The sequence below is a fragment of the Ranitomeya imitator genome, chromosome 2 (genome assembly GCF_032444005.1).
Source record: "Ranitomeya imitator isolate aRanImi1 chromosome 2, aRanImi1.pri, whole genome shotgun sequence".
In the NCBI taxonomy this organism is placed as follows: Eukaryota; Metazoa; Chordata; class Amphibia; order Anura; family Dendrobatidae; genus Ranitomeya; species Ranitomeya imitator.
In genome coordinates this window covers 82189067-82215298 of record NC_091283.1, presented here as the reverse complement: position 1 = coordinate 82215298, position 26232 = coordinate 82189067, and the positions used below count along the sequence as shown (strand labels likewise).

The following is a 26232-nucleotide window of genomic DNA, read 5'->3' as shown; positions in this document are numbered from 1 at the left end:
GCTTTGCATGTGGACCATGTGGAGATGAAGGAAGACATGAGACAGGGAGATACTACCCATCCAAGTCTCATCTCATCTGAGGAGGGGACTGAGTAGGAAGAGATGGAAAGTAGTCATCATGGTGGAGACAGTGAAGTGTTGGCTGTATGGAGCTTGGCACATATGGCCAGGTTTATGTAACCCTTGCATTACATACATCTTCGCTAGTGATGAGCGAGTATACTCGTTACTTGGGTTTCTCCGAGCATGCTCAAGTGGTCTCCGAGTATTTCGGCGTGCTCGGAGATTTTGTTTTTGTTGCTGCATGATTTGAGGCTGCTAGAAAGCCTGAGCACATGTGGGGGTTGCCTGTTTGTTAGGGAATCCCCACATGTATTCAGTCTGGCTAGCAGCCGCAAATCATGCAGCAGCTGCAACAAAAACTAAACGAGTAACGAGTACACTCGCTCATCACTAATCTCCATGATTTACTCATAACTCCCATAAACTTGTAGGATCTTCTTAGGCTATTAATTACTTTATAAGTTACACTGAAAGTTTAAATTTTTTTAATAAAAATTTTCAATTTTGCCTTCCTTAATTTTTTTTTTTAAATCCTTTTTAAAATGTTGCCTTATTTACAAGTCATTATACAGGAATAAACTGTAGGGCTTGCAGGAAAAAAGCTCAGCTTTCCCATTGACCCCCATTATAGTCGCTATTTGAAACGAGCACCCAAGCATTTTAGTGCTCGCTCAGCCCTGGTGAATAATCAGGAGTTTGATGATGAGATGAATAGTCATTAAATGTAGCAGATGGTGCAGAAAATGTGGTAACTGATTGCTATGCTCAGCGCACACAGTGATGGTTTCTGGTCTCCCAGTGACCCGGTGAGGACCTGTATGATAGGAACCGAAACCCCAGAGCCTGAGGTGGAAAGGTGAGCAGCACCGGGACAGCGGAATATTACAGTGTATCGTACAGCTGAACCCAGGTGCAAGTCTCCTAGAGGGTCAATAAAAGTAGGGAAAAAAGCAATAACTGCGCTTCTCTTAGAACCAAAAATTACATTCGTAACATTAAAGCCAGATGCCCCTGATTTGGGGGCAGAGCAGGTTCACCGGATTCACCGCCTCCAATACATTGTACAGGTGACATTTCTGTCGCGGCGACTCGCATCTCCACAAGAGAAATGGGCATGCTGCAGTCTGGAGAGACGCGCCACATGTCTGTCTCCGCGGGTGAGCCGCAGGTGTCTGTGGACGCTATGCTGTAACATGAGGCCGCTGCAGGTTGGACGCTTCACAAGTACACAGCGATGACTGATCATGGGCACGTACCCTAAAATGGAATACAAAAGAGATGAGAAAGTTACGGAGTTGGTGATGGTACAACTCTATACAAGCAAAAGAAAAATGTAAGGCTGCGTTCCCACAATGAGTTTTTTATGCCGAGTATTGCTACAAAAAAAAAAATGCAAGTAACCTATAGTACATAATGGGTGCAGAAATGGTGACGCATCAAACACGCACCAAAAGCTCAGGGTGTGACCATGGCCCCAGAGGGCGAAGAGGAGCCCGAATACTTCATTCCTGAGCAGGAGACCCCGGCTCAGTACACACCATAACCACCAGGTGGCGCCATACTATGCAAACATCGTGTATTTCTGGCCTGCACGAGAACTAATAGGTGACGGCAGGAGGGCCCCTTTAAGGCCCAAACACATATCCCTCCAAAAGTCAACAGCTCCTCCACCTGAGGGGCACAGCATGGCGAGCCCTGATATCAGCTGCGGACTGCTGTGTGCAGCGATAACAGCGCCGCGGGCGATACTCTGCAGCGCTGCAGGCCGTCACTCCGGCGCAGTGTATGTAGTAGTGTATGTGAGCGGCGGCGGCGGCGCTCCTACTACAAGTCCCAGCATCCCCGGAGAGGCGGGCGCAGCCGAGGCGCCGGAGCTCCTCCTGTGTGGCCGGCTCCCTGCAGCATGGCGGCGGGGCTCGGGGCTGCACACAATAGCCACTTCCTTATCCCAGCAGTGTGGGCGGGGAGGAAGCCATGGTGGTAGTGAGGAGGCGGGAGCCGTGTACATGCTGCAGTCCCCACTACTCTCCTCATCATTCATCCCTCAGCAGGAGGAGGAGGACTACAGGACACAGCATGCAGTGATGGGGGCTCTGCCTGCACCGGTGCCCTGTAGCCCCCTGGTGTCTGAGGGAATGCCCTCCATGCTGCCCTGGTGACAGAGGGAGACGACCCTGCGCAATGTTCCGCCGGGTGTGCAGCCGCCTGGTGAGTACCCGGTGTGCCCGGCCAGTCCTGGCATTGTACCCAGTGTGCCCGACCAGTCCTGGCATTGTACCCAGTGTGCCCGGCCAGTCCTGGCATTGTACCCAGTGTGCCCGACCAGTCCTGGCATTGTACCCGGTGTGCCCGGCCAGTCCTGGCATTGTACCCGGTGTGCCCGGCCAGTCCTGGCATTGTACCCGGTGTGCCCGACCAGTCCTGGCATTGTACCCAGTGTGCCCGGCCAGTCCTGGCATTGTACCCGGTGTGCCCGGCCAGTCCTGGCATTGTACCCGGTGTGCCCGGCCAGTCCTGGCATTGTACCCAGTGTGCCCGGCCAGTCCTGGCATTGTACCCAGTGTGCCCGACCAGTCCTGGCATTGTACCCGGTGTGCCCGGCCAGTCCTGGCATTGTACCCAGTGTGCCCGGCCAGTCCTGGCATTGTACCCAGTGTGCCCGACCAGTCCTGGCATTGTACCCGGTGTGCCCGGCCAGTCCTGGCATTGTACCCGGTGTGCCCGGCCAGTCCTGGCATTGTACCCGGTGTGCCCGGCCAGTCCTGGCATTGTGCTGTGTGGCGGCCAGTCCTGGCATTGTGCTGTGTGGCGGCCAGTCCTGGCATTGTGCTGTGTGGCGGCCAGTCCTGGCATTGTGCTGTGTGGCGGCTGCCTGTGGCATTGGGGCTTCTCACTGTTCAGTGTTAATTGCCAACAGGACAGAGCCGGCTCCTCGCTTGCCCACATTACTGGCTGCTATTAGTATTTATATAGCACCATTGATGCCATAGCGCTGTACATTAATTATTATTTATATAGCACCATTGATTCCATGGCACTGTACATTATTATTATTTATATAGCACCATTGGTTCCATGGCGCTGTACATTATTATTATTATTATTATTATTTATATAGCACCATTGATTCCATGGCGCTGTACATTATTATTATTATTATTATTATTATTATTATTTATATAACACCATTGGTTCCATGGCGCTGTACATTATTATTATTTATATAACACCATTGATTCCATGGCACTGTACATTATTATTATTTATATAGCACCATTGGTTCCATGGCGCTGTACATTATTATTATTATTATTATTATTATTATTTATATAGCACCATTGATTCCATGGCGCTGTACATTATTATTATTTATATAGCACCATTGATTCCATGGCGCTGTACATTATTATTATTATTATTATTATTATTATTATTATTTATATAACACCATTGGTTCCATGGCGCTGTACATTATTTATATAGCACCATTGGTTCCATGGCGCTGTACATTATTATTATTTATATAGCACCATTGATTCCATGGCGCTGTACATTATTATTATTATTATTATTATTATTTATATAACACCATTGATTCCATGGCGCTGTACATTATTATTATTTATATAGCACCATTGGTTCCATGGCGCTGTACATTATTATTATTATTATTATTATTATTTATATAGCACCATTGGTTCCATGGCGCTGTACATTATTATTATTATTATTATTATTATTATTATTATTTATATAGCACCATTGGTTCCATGGCGCTGTACATTATTATTATTTATATAGCACCATTGATTCCATGGCGCTGTACATTAGTTATTATTCGCCCCCATTATGTACAGATGTCACGCCACCCGTGAGATAGATGGTTACTACAGAACAGGCTGCGGTTTCTTGTGCCCCCTCCACAGCTGACCACTATGCCAGTCCGCGTTGTGTGACAGATATCGCACTGCCTGTTGGCTACGGTGGTGCTGTGCAATAATCGTGCCCATAGAGCGTCCATTGCAGCGCCGGGCATACACCCCGCCACTGTCTCCTGGGTGATAGTGCAGGAGCCATCACGTCTGTGTCACCGGTAGGATCAGATGCCGTCATGTGAAATATGTCTGACTTGACTGGTTAATGTTATTGGCGATCACAGATCTCGTTACAGGCGGGATGTCCTCATTGTACGGAGTAGACGGTCCGTGAGTGACTATATATATATTATATATATATATATCTATCTATCTGTCCATTCTCGCCTCTTCATTAGGAGCTGCAGCTACCTGTGAGTTCTGGGCTTTGTGTATGGGTGAGTGCCCCCCGCTGTGTGATTCGGTCTGTCCCCACACATTAGCCCTGTATTATGTTTGCAGCTCTTCCCCTCCATTCACAGCACACAGTAGGTGCTGGCAGACGCCCGCTCCTCCCTGTACACACTATTGTTCTGCTATGGACACATGGCACTGTTGTCATTTGCTACATGGTAATGACTATCCTATACGCTGCACATTGTTTGGACCGGAGCATAGAGGCGGCATAGCCGGGTTTGTGTCTTTGGAGCAGTGCAGTTTGTACATCATACCACCTGTCGTGAGCGACGTAGTTGTAGAAATCGCCACGTTTCATAAGACCCCGAATCATCCACTTATGCACAGTTGTTACATTCTATTCCACAGTCAAACCTAGCCATCGGCCTACTGAAGTGTATCCCCCGACACCCTGTAAGGCTACAGTCACACTGAGCTTTTGATGTTGCCAGTTTTCTGCTGCATTACTTCACCCATTAAGCAAAATAAGTTTCTTGTGCTTTTTTTTCTTTTTTTCTTTTTTAAAATACACAGCATAAAAAACTCATCATGGGAACATAGCCTAGCTTTCATGCACGGATAAGCAGATGGTACGCTTTAATAGAGAGGAGTAAACAGCTGTACTATACCTCAGTGCGACTCCTATCCTGGAGGAACACCAGATCATACATGTCAGATACAGACATGCCTGATCCTTCATACTTGGGCATCCCCCATGCATATCTGTATGGCCAACTTAAAGGGAACCTGTCACCCCCCGGCATTTGTAACTAAAAGAGCCACCTTGTGCAGCTCTAATGCTGCATTTGGACAAGGTGGCTCTTTTAGTTATGCTCCTTGCACACGCTGAAATAAACACTTATAAAATGTGCCCCCTCATACCCTGAAATCGCCAGGGAGCGGGACTTTCCTTCCTAATCAGGCGCAGCACAGCAGTCATTCATTCCCTCTTGACGCCGGGCGCCGCCTCCTCAGCGTTGTTTGAATCTGTCCCAGAGCCTGTGCTGTTATGTTATCCCTTGGGCATGCGCAGTTAGTGCTGCCCGTCTTCTCACATCATTTGGTGTCAGGCTGACTGCGCCTGTGCGGTCACGCTGCCCGAGATCCCGCCCCGCAGTGTCTTCTGATTTATTCACACTGCGGGGCTGGGATTCATGGGTATGCGCAGTGCATATCTACGCCTCTCACTCCTCTCCATCTGCCTTCTTCAGACTGTGCGGCGTCAGCTGATCCCTAATTGCCGTGCCATGCGCATGCCCATGGAAGGTGAGCTAAGCCCACCGGCATCAGATGTATCCTAAAAGATGAGAAAAAGAGGTTAGATTACACTCACCCACGGGCGGTCCGATCCGATAGGTGTCGTGGTCCGGTCCGGCACCTCCCATCTTCATCAGATGATGTCCTCTTCTTGTCTTCACGCTGCGGCTCCGGCACAGGCGTACTTATCTCCCCTGCTGAGGGCAGAGCAAAGTACTGCAGTGCGCAGGTGCTGGGCCTCTCTGACCTTTCCCGGTGCCTGCGTACTGCAGTACTTTGCTCTGCCCTCAACAGGGGAGATAAGCACGCCTGTGCCGGAGCCGCAGCGTGAAGACAAAAAGAGGACGTCCTCATAAGAAGATGTGAGGCACTGGACCGGACCGCTACACCCATCGGACCGGACCGCACCGGGACCACCCCTGGGTGAGTATAATCTAACCTCTCTTTCTCATCTTTCAGGTTACATCGGGGGCTTATCTACAGCATTACAGCATGGTGTAGATAAGCCCCTGATGCCGGTGGGCTTAGCTCACCTTCCATTTTGGGGGTGACAGGTTTCCTTTATAAGTTGATGCCATGTTGCCTGGAAGGTGAACACACAGGTGGCGAGCAGCGAGATCTGATCACTAGGATGAGACTTGCACACAAGGTTTATCGGCCTGTTCATATTTCTCAGTCTGCATGACTAGATGTGAGAATTGAAGGCTAGTGGTTGGCGTTGCTTATATTTAATTTATTGGTGGTCTTTTCTAATATTAATCTATGGATTTATCCAGCTACCATACACTTTTTTTTTCAGCTGAGTCTCTGGCAGCTTATCTCCTGCAGAAATAAAGAATTGGGCATACTGAAATCAAACATGCCCAAACCTGCCTTCCCCAACATTGGCTCATGGGGGGGGAGACTAAACACACATGTGAAACTTATCAAGTTTTACTGACCCTTATCATAAATGTACAGCCAGCATTAAAAGGGTTCCAGTCCCATGAAAGTATAGCTTAAGGGGGTTGTTCGGGCTTGTAATAAGTGTGCAGTGACTCTGACTGCAGACTTCTGACTCCTAACAGTGTGATGGGCGCACACTGTCAGGATTAGGCTAGGTTCACATTGCGTCAAGTACATGGCGTCAAACGGATGCGTTAAACGCATGTACAGAAACGGAGCAAAAATATGTGAAATTCGTCGTCACGGTAACGCTAGCGTTAACGCATGTGATCGCGTTTTTTCATTTTGATGTCCGTTTACGAAGTATCCGTTTGTCTGCGTTTGTCACTGTCAATAAAGTTGTTCTTTTTTTTTTTTTTTTTCCCTTTTGTCATTGTCGGGTGTGGGCACAGACTCATTCTCCATTTTGAAAGCATTGAGTGAACTTCTGCTAGCAAGATGTTTGTGTCTGAGCTCGTCAGATTTCGCTTGATGCGGTTGCGACTTCGGCAGAGAAAGCGTAGTTCGCAAAGGAGATATTGGATCCACGAAGTGAATTTCTTGCGGAGTACATATGGTGCCTTTCACACCCTGTATGTGCAGCTTCGGGATCATCCCTTCAAATTCCAACGCTATCTACGGATGTCCATTGAGACCTTTGATGTTCTGCTCTCACATGTGAAGGATGAGATACATCATCATCGCAGCACTTTTCGTGAAAGCATCAGTGCGGAGCAACGTTTAGTAGTGACTGTGAGGTAATTATACATTTTTTTTATCATTCTATTGACAAAGACTAGATCTCGGTATCGTGTGGCCTAATGTTCATTTTGCAATTGTATATTATATTGTCAACTAGCCTTTAGATGATCATTAAAATCCTAATTTTTTTTTTTTTGTTTTTGAATGTCAACAGATATCTGGCTACCGGAGAAACTTTTGCGTCACTGCATTACCAGTTTCGACTTGGGAAGTCAACAATTTGTCAACTGGTTCGGGAAACTTGTGATGCCATTTGGAACAACTTGCAACCACTTGTGCTACCAACACCAACATCAGAAATGTGGCTAGCAATTTCCCAACAGTTCGAGGATGTGGCTAATTTCCCCAATTGTATTGGTGCCGTGGACGGAAAGCACATTCGGATTCAGAAACCTGCACATAGTGGTTCCCTCTACTATAACTATAAGAAATACTTTTCTATAGTATTGATGGCGATTGCGGATGCCAGGTACCGTTTTGTTGCTGTGGATATTGGAGCTTATGGCCGGACTAACGATTCCAGAGTATTCAGAGACTCCAACATGGGCCAATGTTTGTACAACCAAAGTTTAAACATACCGTCATCACGACCTCTTCCGGGGACCGAAGGCCCAAGTTTGCCCTATGTTTTAGTTGGTGATGAGGCCTTCCAACTAGGACAAAATCTCCTCAAGCCCTACTCAAGCCGTAGTCTAGACTCCAGCAGGCGCATTTTTAATTATCGCTTGAGCCGGGCTAGACGTTATGTGGAGTGTGCCTTTGGGATTTTGACATTAAAATGGCGGATTTTACTAACCTGCATGCAACTGCAACCAGACAATGTGGACCGTGTTGTGAAGGCATGCATCTGTCTGCACAATTTTGTGGCGAGACATGAACCCCAGTTGGTAGACCCCAATGATTGTGAGTCGAACCTCAGTAGCATTGAATCGACTACAGTTCGTTCTGCATCACAAATAATGAGGATTCGTGATCAATTTGCACACTACTTCACACATGAAGGCCAGGTTCCATGGCAAGACAGACACGTGTGAAAATAATTTAAAGTCTTCCTGATGTCGTGTAAAAAGTTACGTAGTGTAAAAAGTTATGTTGTTTAACCTGATGTCGTGTAAAAAGTTACGTAGTGTAAAAAGTTATGTTGTTTAACCTGATGTCGTGTAAAAAGTTACGTAGTGTAAAAAGTTATGTTGTTTAACCTGATGTCGTGTAAAAAGTTACGTAGTGTAAAAAGTTATGTTGTTTAACCTGATGTCGTGTAAAAAGTTACCTTATGTCGTGTAAAAAGTTAAAGTTAAAGTCATACAAGAATCTGAAATTTGAAACAGTTTACTAAATGTTTTTGTATTTTCCCAACAAACTGTTGGTACACAGGTGTAACATATGATATCCCATAGGGATGAAAAAAAAAAGGAAAATAGAAATTAACAACAAAACCCCCCCCCCAAAAAAAAAATTCCAACGCGGTAATTGCACCTGGCTGTGGACAGTGAACTGTACTAAAGACTTTGGTACTGCACGGGAGTATTGTCTGCCCAACTATATGATGGACTACTACATTGTCTTTGAGGTTCCACGCTCGTTTCACCCCGGCCTCTATATTGAGGGTTGTAGGGCGGCATGTCCAGTCTTCTTCTTCCCGATGGAGCGGGTTCCTCGGTGCCCACAAATTCCTCTACAAGCTCGTTAAGTCTTTGTCGAAACATAAGGTTTCTATGTGCCGGGATATTTTGTACTACAGGCACATAGGATAATAAAAGTAGCTTCCACTCATTAGCAGAGTAGACAGACTCGCGTGCTTGCAGCTCGGTAATTTCTCGTCTCAGGTCTTTGAGCTCACTGCGACACATGTCCTCTACCCGTTGGAGTCCATCCACGATAATTGCATCTGCTTCATCTTTTTGAGATGCTCGCTTGCGTCCACGCTGTGATTGCAACCGGGCACTCACACCTGCAGCAACAGTGCTTCTATCCGCAGATCGTGGCTCGGTGATGCCAGACACATCTTCAGGTTGCGTTGGTTCCACTGAAGAAGGCTCAAGTTCCTCTGCTGGTCTAGGAGCAGCGGTACTGCATATCGTGCTGTAACCCAAAAACAAAAATTACTTATTTTCCTTTAAACAATTTAGTCTCGCACACAGACCTTCTTGTACTTACGAGCGCTGAGACACTGTTTTCTGAAGAAAGAGCAGTTGGTCATAATGCACATACGGTGTCACCCGTTTGCCACTTGATCCGCTTGGTGCATTCTGACTGTTCCGGTAGTCACGGACAAAGCGATCGCGGATGGACTTCCAACGGGTATGGACAGCATCGGCTTTAAATTTAAAAAAAAAAAATATATATATAAAAATAGTAGATTGTGTTAAGATATAGGAAAAATTGTTCATAGTTTGCTACGATAGTTGATATATAAATAGTAGATAGATAGTTGTTAGATAAGAAATAGTGTAGAAATAGTGTATAGATAGATAGATATATAGTGTACAGATAGTTGATAATTGAGAGATAGATAGCAGACAACAAGTGGATAGGTTGATAGGATAGAAAATTTTTTTTTTTTTAAACATTTTCCGATGTTACGTCACCAATATTTACCAATTTTTTTCTTTGAGGTTGTCGACTTCTCCATGTATCGGGGATCAAAGTGACAGATTATTTGATCCCACAACTTCCGGTTCTTCACGATGTCATGGTGGGAGCTGTCGCTCTGGTCCCATATGGAGGGGTTGGCTTCCACAAGGTTAATAAGTGTCTCATTGTGGATAGTCAATGGCTCTTCGTCAACGACAATCCTTTTTTTTTTTGGCGCTGACTTGGACTATGTAAACACAAAACGTTATGTTGATAGTGTCAATTTCACTGGATGGCCATATTCATATATACAGAGATAGATAGATACATAGATATAGCAATATATAGATATATAGATAGATAGATAGATGTAGATAGATAGATATACATTGATAGATAGATAGATAGATACATAGATATTGATAGATAGATATATAGATAGATAGATAGATACATAGATATTGATAGATAGATATATAGATAGATAGATACATAGATAGATAGATAGATATAGATTGATAGATAGATATTGATAGATAGATATATAGATAGATAGATACATAGATATAGATAGATAGATAGATAGATACAAAGATATTGATAGATAGATATATAGATAGATACATAGATTTAGATAGATAGATATAGATAGATAGATACATAGATATTGATAGATAGATACATAGATATAGATAGACAAATAGATGGAGCGATAGATAGTTGATAGATAGTTTATAGGTATAGTAGATAGAAAGTGAATAGATAGATTGTTGGTAAATATTGGATAGAATATTTCTATTTTATATTTACCACTGGCAGTTGTGGCGACGACAGACGGCTAGGGACCTTTTTTCTTTTTTGTCCTCCTTGTGCCACAACCTATTGTGTATGTAAAATGTAAAAAAAAATATTTTAACATTAAATAATGTTAACATTCATTGGATCAATAAATTTATGCCTGAAAAATTCAACATGTGTGCTATGTACCTTTGTTGTTTTTGCGTGTTTTTTTGGGGGAGGTCTAACAGCCTTGGGCTCAGAAGACTCCTATTCACAATAAAACAATAAACAGGATTGTTATGCCTAGCTCAATACAATGGAGTTTCACACAACATGGTTTTTTAAAGTGCAAGCCTACCGACTCAGAAGAAAAAATCGCAGACACGCTGCTGCTGCTGACATCTGTATCCGACATCTGTGTGCAACAAAACAATACATTTTTAGTACACACACATCCGACGGACATTACAGACTCCCATGATGTATACAGAGATATATAATATATAGAAATGTACTTACAATTTAGCTACGGCAAAACACTCTGTCACGTGCAGGAGACTTTGTGTGAGTGGGATATTTTAATGGCCGAAGTCACATTTCCTGTCACATGACCACATGTGACCACCTTCAAAAGCTATTAAAACGTGTGGTTCTATTTGGAAATTTTTCATGATTTGCGTCTGACTGCGTTTGCCATAGCCTTCTATGGCAGAATGAACGCTTCCGTTAGTAGTGCGTTAGCTTGGCCGGACCCGAAAACGCTGCAAGCCGCGTTGAAGGTCCGTCAGAAAAAAAACGTTATGTGACAAACGCATACCAATTTAGGGATGCGTCACGATGCGTCAGACAATGCAAGTCTATGGGCGCGTTAGTATGTGCGTTACATTGCGTTTTTACTACTTAAAAACGAGTCCGTTAGACGGACACACCTAGCGCAATGTGAACCCAGCCTTACTGGTGAGAGCGAGCAGTTACGTGACTACGACTATGCAATTTGCCCTCTTCTGGACATATTACCACTAAACGTGTCTGTCTTCTATCAATACCAGTGAATTGAGAGAAGCCGATCTGCATAACTCACCAGCAATACCGGAGAATCCTGACAGCGTGTGCCCCGTACACCCAGAATTCAGGTTTCTGCAGTCATAGTCGCTGCAGACTTTTATCAGAACACCGGACAACCCTAAGGCTATGTGCACACGTTCAGGATTTCTCGCAGAAAATTCCTGAGAAAAACCGGACACTTTCTGCAAGAAATCCGCAAGAAAACCGCATGCGATTTTTGCCGCGGTTTTTTCCTCTTCTGTCATCAAGAGTGCACTGGCATACCGCTTTCCAGGGGTCAGTATGCTGATGTAGGTGGACATTTTGGACCAGTGTCATGGCAGCGTCACTGTTCTCAACTGAACCCTCTCCAATACAACAATCAGAGGCTGCTTTTTCTCTGCAGCATCAGACGGGTGCGTGTATGGGCACTCGGGCTGGCGTAGCGCGTGTGGGCACGCGGGCTGGCGTAGCAAGTGTGTGGGCTGGCGTAACGAGAGTCTGGGCACGGGGGCTAGCTTAGCGAGGGTGTGGGCACTCGGGCTGGCGTAGCGAGTGTGTGGGCTGGCGTAGCGAGTTTGTGGGCTAGCGTAGCGAGGGTGTGGGCACGGGGGCTGGCCATGGCCAGCTTCAAAGCAATATTTGTAATCATTTCCCTCAGGCTGCAGACATGGCCAGGAACCTAGACAATCGGCATTAAAGAGTGAAATAATAATCCCTCCATTCTTGAAAACTGTAAATTGCACAGTTGCATGTTTTAACAGGTCCTGTGCTATTTTACCCATTTCACAAGATGAGCCAACCCTGTAATCGCTGTGCCGTCTATATTCAAAGATCCATGCTGTCTGTAACTAACCACGTGTAGACCATCGGTGCATTTATCCTTAGCATCTTTATGCTTTTGATCCTCACTAGAGATGAGCGAACCTGAACTGTAAATTTCAGATTTTGTTCATACCTTTCTGAACTCCGAACATGGACTTCTTCTGGAAGAGCTCATAACTAGGGGTGAGTGAATAGCTTCGGATAACTCCTTATCCAAATGGCTATAGCTGCAGGGGGAACCCGCATACCTGGAGTGCTCCGATAATCAGGTGTCCGACGCTGTGTGACAGTCACGACACATGCATGGAGAGAGCCTGTTTGTTGGGGTCTCCATGCATGTGTCGTGACCGAACAGCTGATTATTGGGAGCGCTCCAGGTATACGGTTCCCAATGCAGCTTCTTCGGTAAGCACTGTACCTATTCGCTAATCCCTACTCATAACCACCTCTGAAAAAACAAAAGAAACAGTCCTATGTTGTTCCTGAAAAATCGGATGAGTATCATGCATGTGGCATGCCATTTTCATGCCAGTATAATCTGATCACGTAGCATCCGAATCACATATATGCAATGAGATCTGTTTGAGGTGTAGCTTACTGTACATGTAATTTAGTAATAAATTCTGAAAAAAATCGGATTCCACTCTGATCATTGTTAACCTACAAGTTCCTGCTCTTCTCCGAATTTTTCTTTTCTTCCGCAGTCAGGTCGCATTGAGGGGAAATAAACGCATGCCACTCTGACCATGCGAGTACTGTCCGATTTTTTTTTTTTTTTTTTTTTTTTTTTTTTAAACTCCCCCCCCGTGTCCTTGAAAACCTGACGTTTCATCTGCTGCACACAGTGTCAAGTCAGAATAGATTTATCTCTCCTTTCTGGAGAGAGAGAGATTTTACAGCTCCAAAGTTTGGGTCCCTATTGATTTCTAGGGGGTTCAAGTTGAGGTACAGTTCTGGTACCCGAATCGAACTTTGGACTAAAGTTCGGTTGAACTCAAACTTCCACGGGTCTGCTCATCCATACTCATCACAATGGACTAATGATAGGCCACACACTAAAGGTACCTTCACACTGAGCAACTTTACAACGAGAATGACAGCGATCAGTGACGTTGCAGCGTCCTGGATAGCGATCTCGTTGTGTTTGACACGCAGCAGCGATCTGGATCCTGCTGTGCCATCGCTGGTCGGAGCTGAAAGTCCAGAACTTTATTTGGTCGTCAGGTCGGCGTGATTCGTCATGTTTGACAGCAAAAGCAACGATGCCTGCAATGTTTTTTCACAGAGCTAACAACCAGCGAGAACGATAAGTACGTCACTGGATCGCTCCTGCATCGCTCTGGAGCTGCTGTGTTTGACATCTCTACAGCGACCTAACAGCGACGCTGCAGCAATCTAGTTTAGGTCGGATCGTTGTCTATATATCACTGGAGCGTCGCTAAATGTGACGGTACCTTAAGGTTTATACACCTGCCACATTATTTGGGGGTCCGTCTGCAGATTAATTCGTAGGTCTGATATTGGCATGTACAGGGTATGGTCAATAAATTCATGTCTTGCCTTCATCTATAGTCCAGATCCCAGAGAGTGACCGAGAGCAATCTGTCAGATGAAGGAGGTGCCATTTTTAATTCTGGCATTGCCGTCCAGAAAGCCAATTTTCACAAACTGCTCTGATTTGTCCTGGAGGTGGCTCGCTGTCATGAGGATTGTCCAAGAAGTGTTATGAAGGACCTCCAATAAGTTTCCTTCGAGTGCCGCAGGTTTCCAACTGTATTTGCTGACTGCGCCTGCATGGAAACAGCTGGGAATTGGATCTAACCCTCAGCCATGGTGAATCCTGCTTGTAAAGAGAGCGGTTCCCATAATGCTTTATATGCTGCTGATAATGCAGTATCCAGGCATCCTCTTCATTGTGACCCCATGGGGGAGGTGGGATCTGTAGTTCTTGTCACCCTCGTGCTCTTCTCGGCAGGGTATCAGTAGTGTTGGGTACGGGTATACTCGCTATGACCCAGCTCTGCAGCACTTGTATCCTGCCCATCAGGGAGGCTCTTTGCTTTGCCGACAGTCGGTGACTGCGTGCTGGAGAGATGTTACCATGGAGATTTATTAATCTTTTTGATCTGACGACCGTACAGACTGACTATTCAGTAGGTGATGAATGCACCAAGATGGAGAAGGCAACATTGTAAATGCCTACAGTAATGCTGACGACGGAGATGGATGTGTCTCCTTGGTGATGCCTTTGTAATAGATGAAAAAGCACAGATTACTTTCTGTGAGGTAAACTCAAATCAAAGACAAGATGTGCATAGTCTATCCCCCCCGGCCGCCCCATACACATGCACACTTTGCTCAGCAGAGCTTGCATGTGTTATTAATGGGGAGAGCGGAGTAAGTTACCGGCACCTCCGACAGCCATTCATCACCCTTGAGAACAAACAAATGTGGACGCGCACCATGTTATTACGGCCTGGACATCCGGAAAACCCTGTCCAAGCACAGACCGGGGGTCTCCGAAACGTGACAGCCGCACAGGCATATATGAGGGTGTCAAGTCCAGCTCAGGAGACTCCTGGACAGTCCGTCCTCTGTGGTCCGGGCTCGGACTGAGTTTCACGGACTTCTGCATGAGCCCTTATAAAACGTCTCATCTTAAGTCAGTGGAATCGGTGAGGTTACAACTAGGAAAGCTGAGGGTCCGCTGGTTGTCATGACGCATTGGATCTTACAATCTGGTCTTCTTGTGACCCTTGACATTTTGCACTTTTGGACACAAATTGGATGAGATGCTGAATAAATAATTAATCCAGTCTAATGAATGTTTGCCTATAGCCTGCCTCTCATGGGAAACAGTGGTGCATCCGAGTGAGACATCAGACCCCTCAGGTGGAAGAGATATGGTAAGGTATGGTGCATGGTGAGATACGATGCATGGTGAGATATCGTAAGGTATGGTGAGATCTGACGCATGGTGAGATCTGACGCATGGTGAGATCTGACGCATGGTGAGATCTGACGCATGGTGAGATCTGACGCATGGTGCGATCTGACGCATGGTGAGATATCGTGAGGTATGGTGAGAGATGCATTTGTCAGGACAGATCTCTGCCGTTTTCCTCTGAGATGATGGCATCGGAGGTGTGTGGCAGCCGCTGGTCGCCCATCCTCTATAAGACGCAGGTATGGCTGCCTGTTGGTAATTAGGCCTGGAGCTGTTAATTGCAGGATAAACATTCTGCCTGACCATTATTTCTCTGTGTATGGTTGTGCTGTTCTGATTGTCGGTATCCTCGCTTCAATCCACGTCTTGTCTTTTATTTCCAATTACAATCAAAGTGTAAAAACACTTTTCCTTTTGAGAAACCCTTTGTTGCAGTTTTTAAACCACAAATTTCTCTGCAATGCCTTGATAGAGATCTTGGAGAGCCCTCATATGTTATAATCACTAGTTTTTACCTTGTTTCTGTACATTTATATACGGTAATAGTCTCAGTGTTTTTCACATGTACTGAGTCTTGGATAGAGAAATTAAGAATTATTGCAGATTGATCAAAGAATGTAATATTAGCTGACCAGAATGGAGGAAGTACGTGTGTTCTGTCTTCACAAGTGACCACATCCTGCACTTTTACTTTGAAGTGGACATGTCTCCTGCTTACACATAAACTGCTTCTTCTTTATTTTTTTCCTTGAAATTCTCTGCTTTCTAGTGGCACTTTCTGCCCTTTTTCAACCATTGGATTCTATCATTAAAGGGAATCTCCTCTGTTTTTTGCTTATGTAATCTGAGGGCATCTTGATGTAAGAGCTGAGTGGCTGATTCCAGTATGTGTCATTTATTAGGCTGTGTGCCGCTGTTTAATTAAAATCTGTGTTTTATCAGCAGGAGATTATCACTACCCACTATCGGCTTTCTACCTATGCACAGGGTACACAGAAAGCTGCCAATCAGTGGTGAGGGCGGTGTTATAGAGGGCTCAGCATTCAGAGATCTGCTAGATGTGCAGAGAAAACATTGATTGTATCAAAATGACAGCAAGCAGCCCAGTAAGTGACACATTGTTAGAATCAGACTCAGCCACTATATAATGCTGCTCTCAGATTACATAGTAAAAACCTGCTGACGGAAGATTCCCTTTAATGTGTAGTGTGTTGGTTTGACCTGAGCTGCATGCACTTTCCTCACACGTGACTATTATGGTGCATTTACACCTTCCGCTCCAGTCAGTTAAATGATTGCCACTTGGCTACATGGGAGATTCTCAGCAGCTGTGTACTGGCCTTTTTTAGACCGGACCGGCGCAAATTCTATATTCACAGAACTGTTAATATGATCGTTCTGTGGGCATAGAATACCATGTTATTGGCAGGACGTGTCCTGTTTACACTGGATGATATGCTGCATATAAGTTTTAAACCTGTTTAAAAATCACTTTTAACGACCGACAAGCATTTTGCTTATAGACAGGCCTGAAGCCATTTCCCACACCCCATACATATGCTGAGATGATTGTTCTTGTGTTTTGAATCGTGTGGAAATACGTGTTTGGTGAACATCTCTGGTACCTGCTCGTCTGACATGTAAACAAAAGATCAGACATGTTTAAATGAGAGAGTACAAAGGAGGGCAACAAAATTAATAAAGGGGATGGGAGAACTACAATACCCAGATAGATTAGCGAAATTAGGATTATTTAGTCTAGAAAAAAGGCGACTGAGGGGCGATCTAATAACCATGTATAAGTATATAAGGGGACAATACAAATATCTCGCTGAGGATCTGTTTATACCAAGGAAGGTGACTGGCACAAGGGGGCATTCTTTGCGTCTGGAGGAGAGAAGGTTTTTCCACCAACATAGAAGAGGATTCTTTACTGTTAGGGCAGTGAGAATCTGGAATTGCTTGCCTGAGGAGGTGATGATGGCGAACTCAGTCGAGGGGTTCAAGAGAGGCCTGGATGTCTTCCTGGAGCAGAACAATATTGTATCATACAATTATTAGGTTCTGTAGAAGGACGTAGATCTGGGGATTTATTATGATGGAATATAGGCTGAACTGGATGGACAAATGTCTTTTTTCGGCCTTACTTACTAACTAACTAAAATCCATCATGTCCTTTCTCCTGACGTGTGCCCCATGAGATGAATCTGTGCTGCACTTTATATACATGCTCAGTAGTAACCAGTGCTGTGGGGTCGTAGATGAGATGAATCTGTGCTGCACTTTATGTACATGCTCAGTAGTGACCAGTGCTGTGGGGTCGTAGATGAGATGAATCTGTGCTGCACTTTATATACATGCTCAGTAGTAACCAGTGCTGTGGGGTCGTAGATGAGATGAATCTGTGCTGTATTTTATGTACAGGCCCAGTAGTGACCAGTGCTGTGGTGTCGTAGATGTCATGAATCTGTGCTGCACTTTATATACATGCTCAGTAGTGACCAGTGCTGTGGGGTCGTAGTTGAGATGAATCTGGGCTGTACTTTATGTACAGGCTGAGTAGTGACTAGTGCTGTGGTGTCGTAGATGAGATGAATCTGTGCTGCACTTTATGTACAGGCTCAGTAGTGACCAGTAGGGTTGAGCGACTTTTATTTTTTTAGGGTCGAGTCAGGTTTCGCGAAACTCGACTATCTCTAAAGTCGAGTGAAATCGGCCGATTATGGCGAAAAGTCGGGGATCGACCGAAACCCAATGCAAAGTCAATGGGATTTCTCTCTCTCTCTCTCTCTCTCTCTCTCTCTCTCTCTCTCTCTCTCTCTCTCTCTCTCTCTCTCTCTCTCTCTCTCTCTCTCTCTCTCTCTCTCTCTCTCTCTCTCTCTCTCTCTCTCTCAAAGCTGGTGTTACACATTTCAAATCGCTACAGATAGATGACGATAGGCGTCCACGCCCCTAAGACCTATGTCATCACTCTGCCCACGCTCCTTCATTGGCTGAAAAAATGGCGCCAAGCGCGTCATACGAAACGCGACTTTGGCGCGAAAGTCGCGTACCGCATGGCCGACCCCACACAGGGATCGGGTCGGGTTTCATGAAACCCAACTTTGCCAAAAGTCGGCGACTTTTGAAAATGAATGATCCGTTTCGCTCAACCCTAGTGACCAGTGCTGTGGGGTCGTAGTTGAGATGAATCTGTGTTGCACCTTATGTACATGCTCAGTAGTGACAAGTGCTGTGAGGTCATAGTTGAGATGAATCTGTGCTGCACCTTATGTACATGCTCAGTAGTGACCAGTGTTGTGGGGTCATAGTTGAGATGAATCTGTGCTGCACTTTATGTACAGGCTCAGTAGTGACCAGTGCTGTGGAGTTGTAGTTGAGATGAATCTGTCCTGTACTTTATGTACATGCTCAGTAGTGACCAGTGCTGTGAGGTCGCAGTTGAGATGAATCTGTGCTGCACTTTATGTACAGGCTCAGTAGTGACCAGTGCTGTGGGGTCATAGTTGAGATGAATCTGTCCTGTACTTTATGTACATGCTCAGTAGTGACCAGTGCTGTGAGGTCGTAGTTTAGATGAATCTGTGCTGCACTTTATGTACATGCTCAGTAGTGACCAGTGCTGTGGGGTCATAGTTGAGATGAATCTGTCCTGTACTTTATGTACAGGCTCAGTAGTGACCAGTGCTGTGGAGTTGTAGTTGAGATGAATCTGTCCTGTACTTTATGTACATGCTCAGTAGTGACCAGTGCTGTGAGGTCGCAGTTGAGATGAATCTGTGCTGCACTTTATGTACAGGCTCAGAAGTGACCTGTGCTGTGGGGTCGTAGTTGAGATGAATCTGTATTGCACCTTATGTACATGCTCAGTAGTGACCAGTGCTGTGGAGTCGTGGATGAGATGAATCTGTGTTGCATTTTATGTACATGCTCAGTAGTGACCAGTGCTGTGAGGTCGTAGTTGAGATGAATCTGTGCTGCACTTTATGTACAGGCTCAGAAGTGACCTGTGCTGTGGGGTCGTAGTTGAGATGAATCTGTGTTGCACCTTATGTACAGGCTCAGTATAGAGGTGCAGCACTTTATGTACAGGCTCAGTATAGAGGTGCAGCACTTTATGTACAGGCTCAGTAGTGACCTGTGCTATGGGGTCACCAGCTGCACAGCCCTGCATGCATCTTATGTGTACGGGTGCCCTGACCTATAGAGAGAGTGCTTGCAGTAGTATTAGGGCACTGAATGAAAGATTACGGTCTGATAACAAATGACTTGGACGTTAATCTCTGTCCACGCTGCCCGGCACTTGTATCTGGTGTCACTTAATCCTCATCAGACCTGGGTTCCTAAGGTTCAGCTATTAATAGCAGGTTCCCATGCGCTGACCAGAAGGGACCCCGTGCTGTGCGATGGCACACCTAATGAGCTTAGTGTAGCTGCTGTACTGTGTCATCTTGATGTCCATTTATACTACGGATTTGGATCTGCAGTGTGTGGAGTAAAATCTTATCCATAATGTGCTAGTGTAATGCCAGGATTTCCATCAGAAAATTATCTGCGTATCCAACTGCAACGCAGCACAGGGTGGCAGCTGTGGGCAAGGCACTGGTCTTCAGCACCTCTGGCGGGTTACATGACCGTGTGGGTCCTGGCTGCGTGTGTGGATTTATGCTATGAGGGCCTTATGCCCGTGGATGCAGCCGGTGGTGTGGGTTTGCCAGGATCGGATGTTTCACAGCTCAACAAGGGAGACCACCCTTCAGAAATAAAGACTTTACTGAATGGTAACTTACTAAGGGTTATACAGTCATGGCCAAAAGTATTAACATCCCTGCAATTCTGTCAGATAATACTCAGTTTCTTCCTGAAAATGATTGCAATCACAAATTCTTTGGTATTATTATCTTCATTTAATTTGTCTTAAATGAAAAAACAAAAGAGAATGAAGCCAAATGCAAAACATTGATCATTTCACACAAAACTCCAAAAATGGGCCAGACAAAAGTATTGGCACCCTCAGCCTAATACTTGGTTGCACAACCTTTAGCCAAAATAACTGCGACCAACCACTTCCGGTAACCATCAATGAGTTTCTTACAATGCTCTGCTGGAATTTTAGACCATTCTTCTTTGGCAAACTGCTCCAGGTCCCTGATATTTGAAGGGTGTCTTCTCCAAACTGCCATTTTTAGATCTCTCCAAGTGTTCTATGGGATTCAGGTCTGGACTCATTGCTGGCCACCTTAGAAGTCTCCAGTGCTTTTTCTCAAACCATTTTCTAGTGCTTTTTGAAGTGTGTTTTTGGGTCATTGTCCTGCTGGAAGACCCATGACCTCTGAGGGAGACCCAGCTTTCTCACCCTAGGCCCTACATTATGCTGCAAAATTTGTTGGCAGTTTTCAGACTTCATAATGCCATGCACACGGTCAAGCAGCCCAGTGCCAGAGGCAGCAAAGCAACCCCAAAACATCAGGGAACCTCCGCCATGTTTGACTGTAGGGACTGCGTTCTTTTCTTTGAATGCCTCTTTTTTTTTTTTTCTCCTGTAAACTCTATGTTGATGCCTTTGCCCAAAAAGCTCTACTTTTGTCTCATCTGACCACAGAACATTCTTCCAAAACGTTTTACGCTTTTTCAGGTAAGTTTTGGCAAACTCCAGCCTGGCTTTTTTATGTCTTGGGGTAAGAAGTGGGGTCTTCCTGGGTCTCCTACCATACAGTCCCTTTTCATTCAGACGCCGATGGATAGTACGGGTTGACACTGTTGTACCCTCGGACTGCAGGGCAGCTTGAACTTGTTTGGATATTAGTTGAGGTTCTTTATCCAACATCCGCACAATCTTGCGTTGAAATCTCTTGTCAATTTTTCTTTTCCATCCACATCTAGGGAGGTTAGCCACAGTGCCATGGGCTTTAACCCCTTTACCCCCAAGGGTGGTTTGCACGTTAATGACCGGGCCAATTTTTACAATTCTGACCACTGTCCCTTTATGAGGTTATAACTCTGGAACGCTTCAATGGATCCTGGTGATTCTGACATTGTTTTCTCGTGACATATTGTACTTCATGACAATGGTAAAAATTCTTTGATAGTACCTGCGTTTATTTGTGAAAAAAACGGAAATTTGGCGAAAATTATGAAAATTTCGCAATTTTCCAACCTTGAATTTTTATGCAATTAAATCACAGAGATATGTCACACAAAATACTTAATAAGTAACATTTCCCACATGTCTACTTTACATCAGCACAATTTTGGAACCAAAATTTTTTTTTGTTAGGGAGTTATAAGGGTTAAAAGTTGACCAGCAATCTCTCATTTCTACAACACCATTTTATTTTAGGGACCACATCACATTTGAAGTCATTTTGAGGGGTCTATATGATAGAAAATACCCAAGTGTGACACCATTCTAAAAACTACACCCCTCAAGGTGCTCAAAACCACATTCAAGAAGTTTATTAACCCTTCTGGTGCTTCACAGGAATTTTTTGAATGTTTAAATAAAAATGAACATTTAACTTTTTTTCACAAAAAATTTAATTCAGCTCCAATTTGTTTTATTTTACCAAGGGTAACAGGAGAAAATGGACCCCAAACATTGTTGTACAATTTGTCCTGAGTATGCCAATACCCCACATGTGGGGGTAAACCACTGTTTGGGCGCATGGCAGAGCTCGGAAGCGAAGGAGTGCCATTTGACTTTTCAATGCAAAATTGACTGGAATTGAGATGGGACGCCATGTTTCGTTTGGAGAGCCCCTGATGTGGCTAAACATTGAAACCCCCCACAAGTGACACCATTTTGGAAAGTAGACCCCCTAAGGAACTTATCTAGAGGTGTGGTGAGCACTTTGACCCACCAAGTGCTTCACAGAAGTTTATAATGTAGAACCGTAAAAATAAAACAACATTTTTTTCCCACAAAAATTATATTTTAGCCCCCAGTTTTGTATTTTCCCGAGGGTAACAGGAGAAATTCGACCCCACAATTTGTTGTCCAATTTGTCCTGAGTGCGCTGATACCCCATATGTGGGGGGGAACCAGTGTTTGAGCGCATGGCAGAGCTCGGAAGGGAAGGAGCGCCATTTGGAATGAGGACTTAGATGGAATGGTCTGCAGGTGTCACATTGCATTTGCAGAGCCCCTAATGTACCTAAACAGTAGAAACCCCCCACAAGTGACACCATTTTGGAAACTAGACCCCCTAAGGAACTCATCTAGATGTGTTGTGATAGCTTTGAACCCCCAAGTGTTTCACTACAGTTTGTAACGCAGAGCCGTGAAAATTAAAAAAAAAAAATCTTTCCCCCCCAAATTATTTTTTAGCCCCCAGTTTTGTATTTTCCCGAGGGTACGAGGAGAAATTCGACCCCAAAAGTTGTTGTCCAATTTGTCCTGAGTACGCTGATACCCCGTATGTTGGGGGAAACCACCGTTTGAGCGCATGGCAGAGCTCGGAAGGGAAGGAGCGCCATTTGGAATGCAGACTTAGATGGAATGGTCTGCAGACGTCACATTGCGTTTGCAGAACCCCTAATGTACCTAAACAGTAGAAACCCCCCCCATATTGGAAACTAGACCCCCCAGGGAACTAATCTAGATGTGTTGTAAGAACTTTGAACCCCCAAGTGTTTCACTACAGTTTATAACGCAGAGCCGTGAAAATAAAAAATCTTTTTTTTTCCCACAAAAAATGTTTTAGCCCCGAGTTTTGTATTTTCCCAAGGGTAACAGGAGAAATTGGACCCCAAAAGTTGTTGTCCTATTTGTCCTGAGTACGCTGATACCCCATATGTTGGGGTAAACCCCTGTTTGGGCACACGGGAGAGCTCGGAAGGGAAGAAGCGCTGTTTTACTTTTTCAACGCAGAATTGGCTGGAATTGAGATCGGACGCCATGTCGCGTTTGGAGAGCCCCTGATGTGTCTAAACAGTGGAAACCCCCCAATTATAACTGAAACCCTAATCCAAACACATCCCTAACCCTAATCCCAACAATAACCCTAACCACACCTCTAACCCTGACACACCCCTAACCCTAATCCCAACCCTATTCCCAACCGTAAATGTAATCTAAACCCTAACTGTAACTTTAGCCCCAACCCAAACTGTAGCCCTAGCCCTAACCCTAGCCCTAACCCTAATCCTAACCCTAATCCTAACCCTAGCCCTAACCCTAGCCCTAACCCTAACCCTAGCCCTAACCCTAACCCTAGCCCTAACCCCAGCCCTAGCCCTAACCCTAGCCCTAACCCTAGCCCTAACCCTAGCCCTAACCCTAGCCCTAACCCTAGCCCTAGCCCTAATGGAAAAATGGAAATAAATACATTTTTTTTAATTTTTCCCTAACTAAGGGGGTGATGAAGGGGTGTTTGATTTACTTTTATAGCGAGTTTTTTAGCGGATTTTTATGATTGGCAGCCGTCACACACTGAAAGACGCTTTTTATTGCAAAAAATATTTTTTGCGTTACCACATTTTGAGAGCTATAATTTTTCTATATTTTGGTCCACAGAGTCATGTGAGGTCTTGTTTTTTGCGGGACGAGTTGACGTTTTTATTGGTAACATTTTCGGGCACGTGACATTTTTTGATCGCTTTTTATTCCGATTTTTGTGAGGCAGAATGACCAAAAACCAGCTATTCATGAATTTCTTTTGGGGGAGGCGTTTATACCGTTCCGCGTTTGGTAAAATTGATAAAGCAGTTTTATTCTTCGGGTCGGTACGATTACAGCGACACCTCATTTATATCATTTTTTTATGTTTTGGCGCTTTTATACGATAAAAACTATTTTATAGAAAAAATAATTATTTTGGCATCGCTTTATTCTCAGGACTATAACTTTTTTATTTTTTTGCTGATGATGCTGTATGGCGGCTCGTTTTTTGCAGGACAAGATGACGTTTTCAGCGGTACCATGGTTATTTATATCTGTCTTTTTGATCGCGTGTTATTCCACTTTTTGTTTGGCGGTATGATAATAAAGCGTTGTTTTTTGCCTCGTTTTTTTTTTTTTTTTCTTACGGTGTTTACTGAAGGGGTTAACTAGTGGGCCAGTTTTATAGGTCGGGCCGTTACGGACGCGGCGATACTAAATATGTGTACTTTTATTGTTTTTTTTTTTATTTAGATAAAGAAATGTATTTATGGGAATAATATATTTTTTTTTCTTCATTATTTTGGAATATTTTTTTTTATTTTTTTTTACACATTTGAAATTTTTATTTTTTTTTACTTTTTTACTTTGTCCCAGGGGGGGACATCACAGATCAGTGATCTGACAGTTTGCACAGCACTCTGTCAGATCACTGATCTGACATGCAGCGCTGCAGCCTTCACAGTGCCTGCTCTGAGCAGGCTCTGTGAAGCCACCTCCCTCCCTGCAGGACCCGGATCCGCGGCCATCTTGGATCCGGGGCTGGAGGGAGCAGGGAGGGAGGTGAGACCCCCGGAGCAACGCGATCACATCGCGTTGCTGCGGGGGGGCTCAGGGAAGCCCGCAGGGAGCCCCCTCCCTGCGGGAAGCTTCCCTGTACCGCCGGCACATCGCGATCATCTTTGATCGCGGTGTGCCGGGGGTTAATGTGCCGGGGGCGGTCCGTGACCGCTCCTGGCACATAGTGCCGGATGTCAGCTGCGATAGGCAGCTGACACCCGGCCGCGATCGGCGGCGCTCACCCCGTGAGCGCCGCCGATCGCGCTGGACGTACTATCCCGTCCATGGTCATAGGGGCCCACCCCACATGGACGGGATAGTACGTCCGATGTCAGAAAGGGGTTAAACTTCTTGATGACACTGCGCACGGTAGACACAGGAACATTCAGGTCTTTGGAGATGGACTTGTAGCCTTGAGATTGCTCATGCTTCCTCACAATTGGTTTCTCAAGTCCTCAGACAGTTCTTTGGTCTTCTTTCTTTTCTCCATGCTCAATGTGGTACACACAAGGACACAGGACAGAGGTTGAGTGAACTTTAATCCATGTCAACTGGCTGCAAGTGTGATTTAGTTATTGCCAACACCTGTTAGGTGCCACAGGTAAGTTACAGGTGCTGTTAATTACACAAATTAGGGAAGCATCACGTGATTTTTCGAACGGTGCCAATACTTTTGTCCACCCCCTTTTTTATGTTTGGTGTGGAATTATATCCAATTTGGCTTTAGGACAATTCTTTTTGTGTTTTTTCATTTAAGACAAATTAAATGAAGATAATAATACCAAAGAATTTGTGATTGCAATCATTTTCAGGAAGAAACTGAGTATTATCTGACAGAATTGCAGGGGTGTTAATACTTTTGGCCATGACTGTATACTAGGGATAGTGGGTGCAAAGTCTTATGGACGTTTCATTTTACAGTATAAAGCATTTTCCTCTTTCAATATCCTTCCTCTGTAGTTTACTCCAGGGCTGGGGAGGCGCACTGTTTCCCCTATTTCACCACAACCCAGCTTTAATGCTACAGGCTCTACTCGCTCAGCGGGTCTGCATCCTATTTCTTTCACTACTGTCACCCTGGAACCCTTGCACTCAGGACCCCCATTAGTCCCACGTACTGTTAGGCCTTTACCTTCTGCGTTACAAGCTCTGGGGTGCATCCTATCCAAGAACCTTTTTCCGGAAGCCCACTCTCTCTCTTTTGGTCACTTTCTTCAGGATTTCCCTCACATTTAGTCTCCTCTCACTCATGGTCACCCTTTCATGCAGCTCTTCTCACTTCACACTCCAGACCCTATCTGTCTACC

General features: G+C 44.9%; 2 protein-coding genes across 4 annotated transcripts in view; both read left to right on the top strand.

The window, feature by feature from the left end:
• Positions 1 to 1910: 1910 nt before the first annotated feature.
• Positions 1911 to 26232, top strand: part of ATP11C (ATPase phospholipid transporting 11C) — a 192471-nt gene continuing 168149 nt past the window's right edge. For all 3 annotated transcript variants that reach the window (XM_069747029.1, XM_069747030.1, XM_069747031.1), the window contains exon 1: positions 1911 to 2271. In XM_069747029.1, the coding sequence (XP_069603130.1) occupies positions 2245 to 2271 (27 nt within the window). In that variant the 5' untranslated portion in view covers positions 1911 to 2244. The remainder of the gene's footprint in view (positions 2272 to 26232) is intronic.
• On the top strand, positions 6966 to 10861 carry LOC138661972 (uncharacterized). Its single transcript, XM_069747034.1, has 2 exons — positions 6966 to 7312; positions 7471 to 10861. The coding sequence occupies exons 1-2, from the start codon at positions 7014 to 7016 to the stop codon at positions 8348 to 8350; spliced, it is 1179 nt and encodes a 392-aa protein (XP_069603135.1). The 5' UTR covers positions 6966 to 7013; the 3' UTR covers positions 8351 to 10861.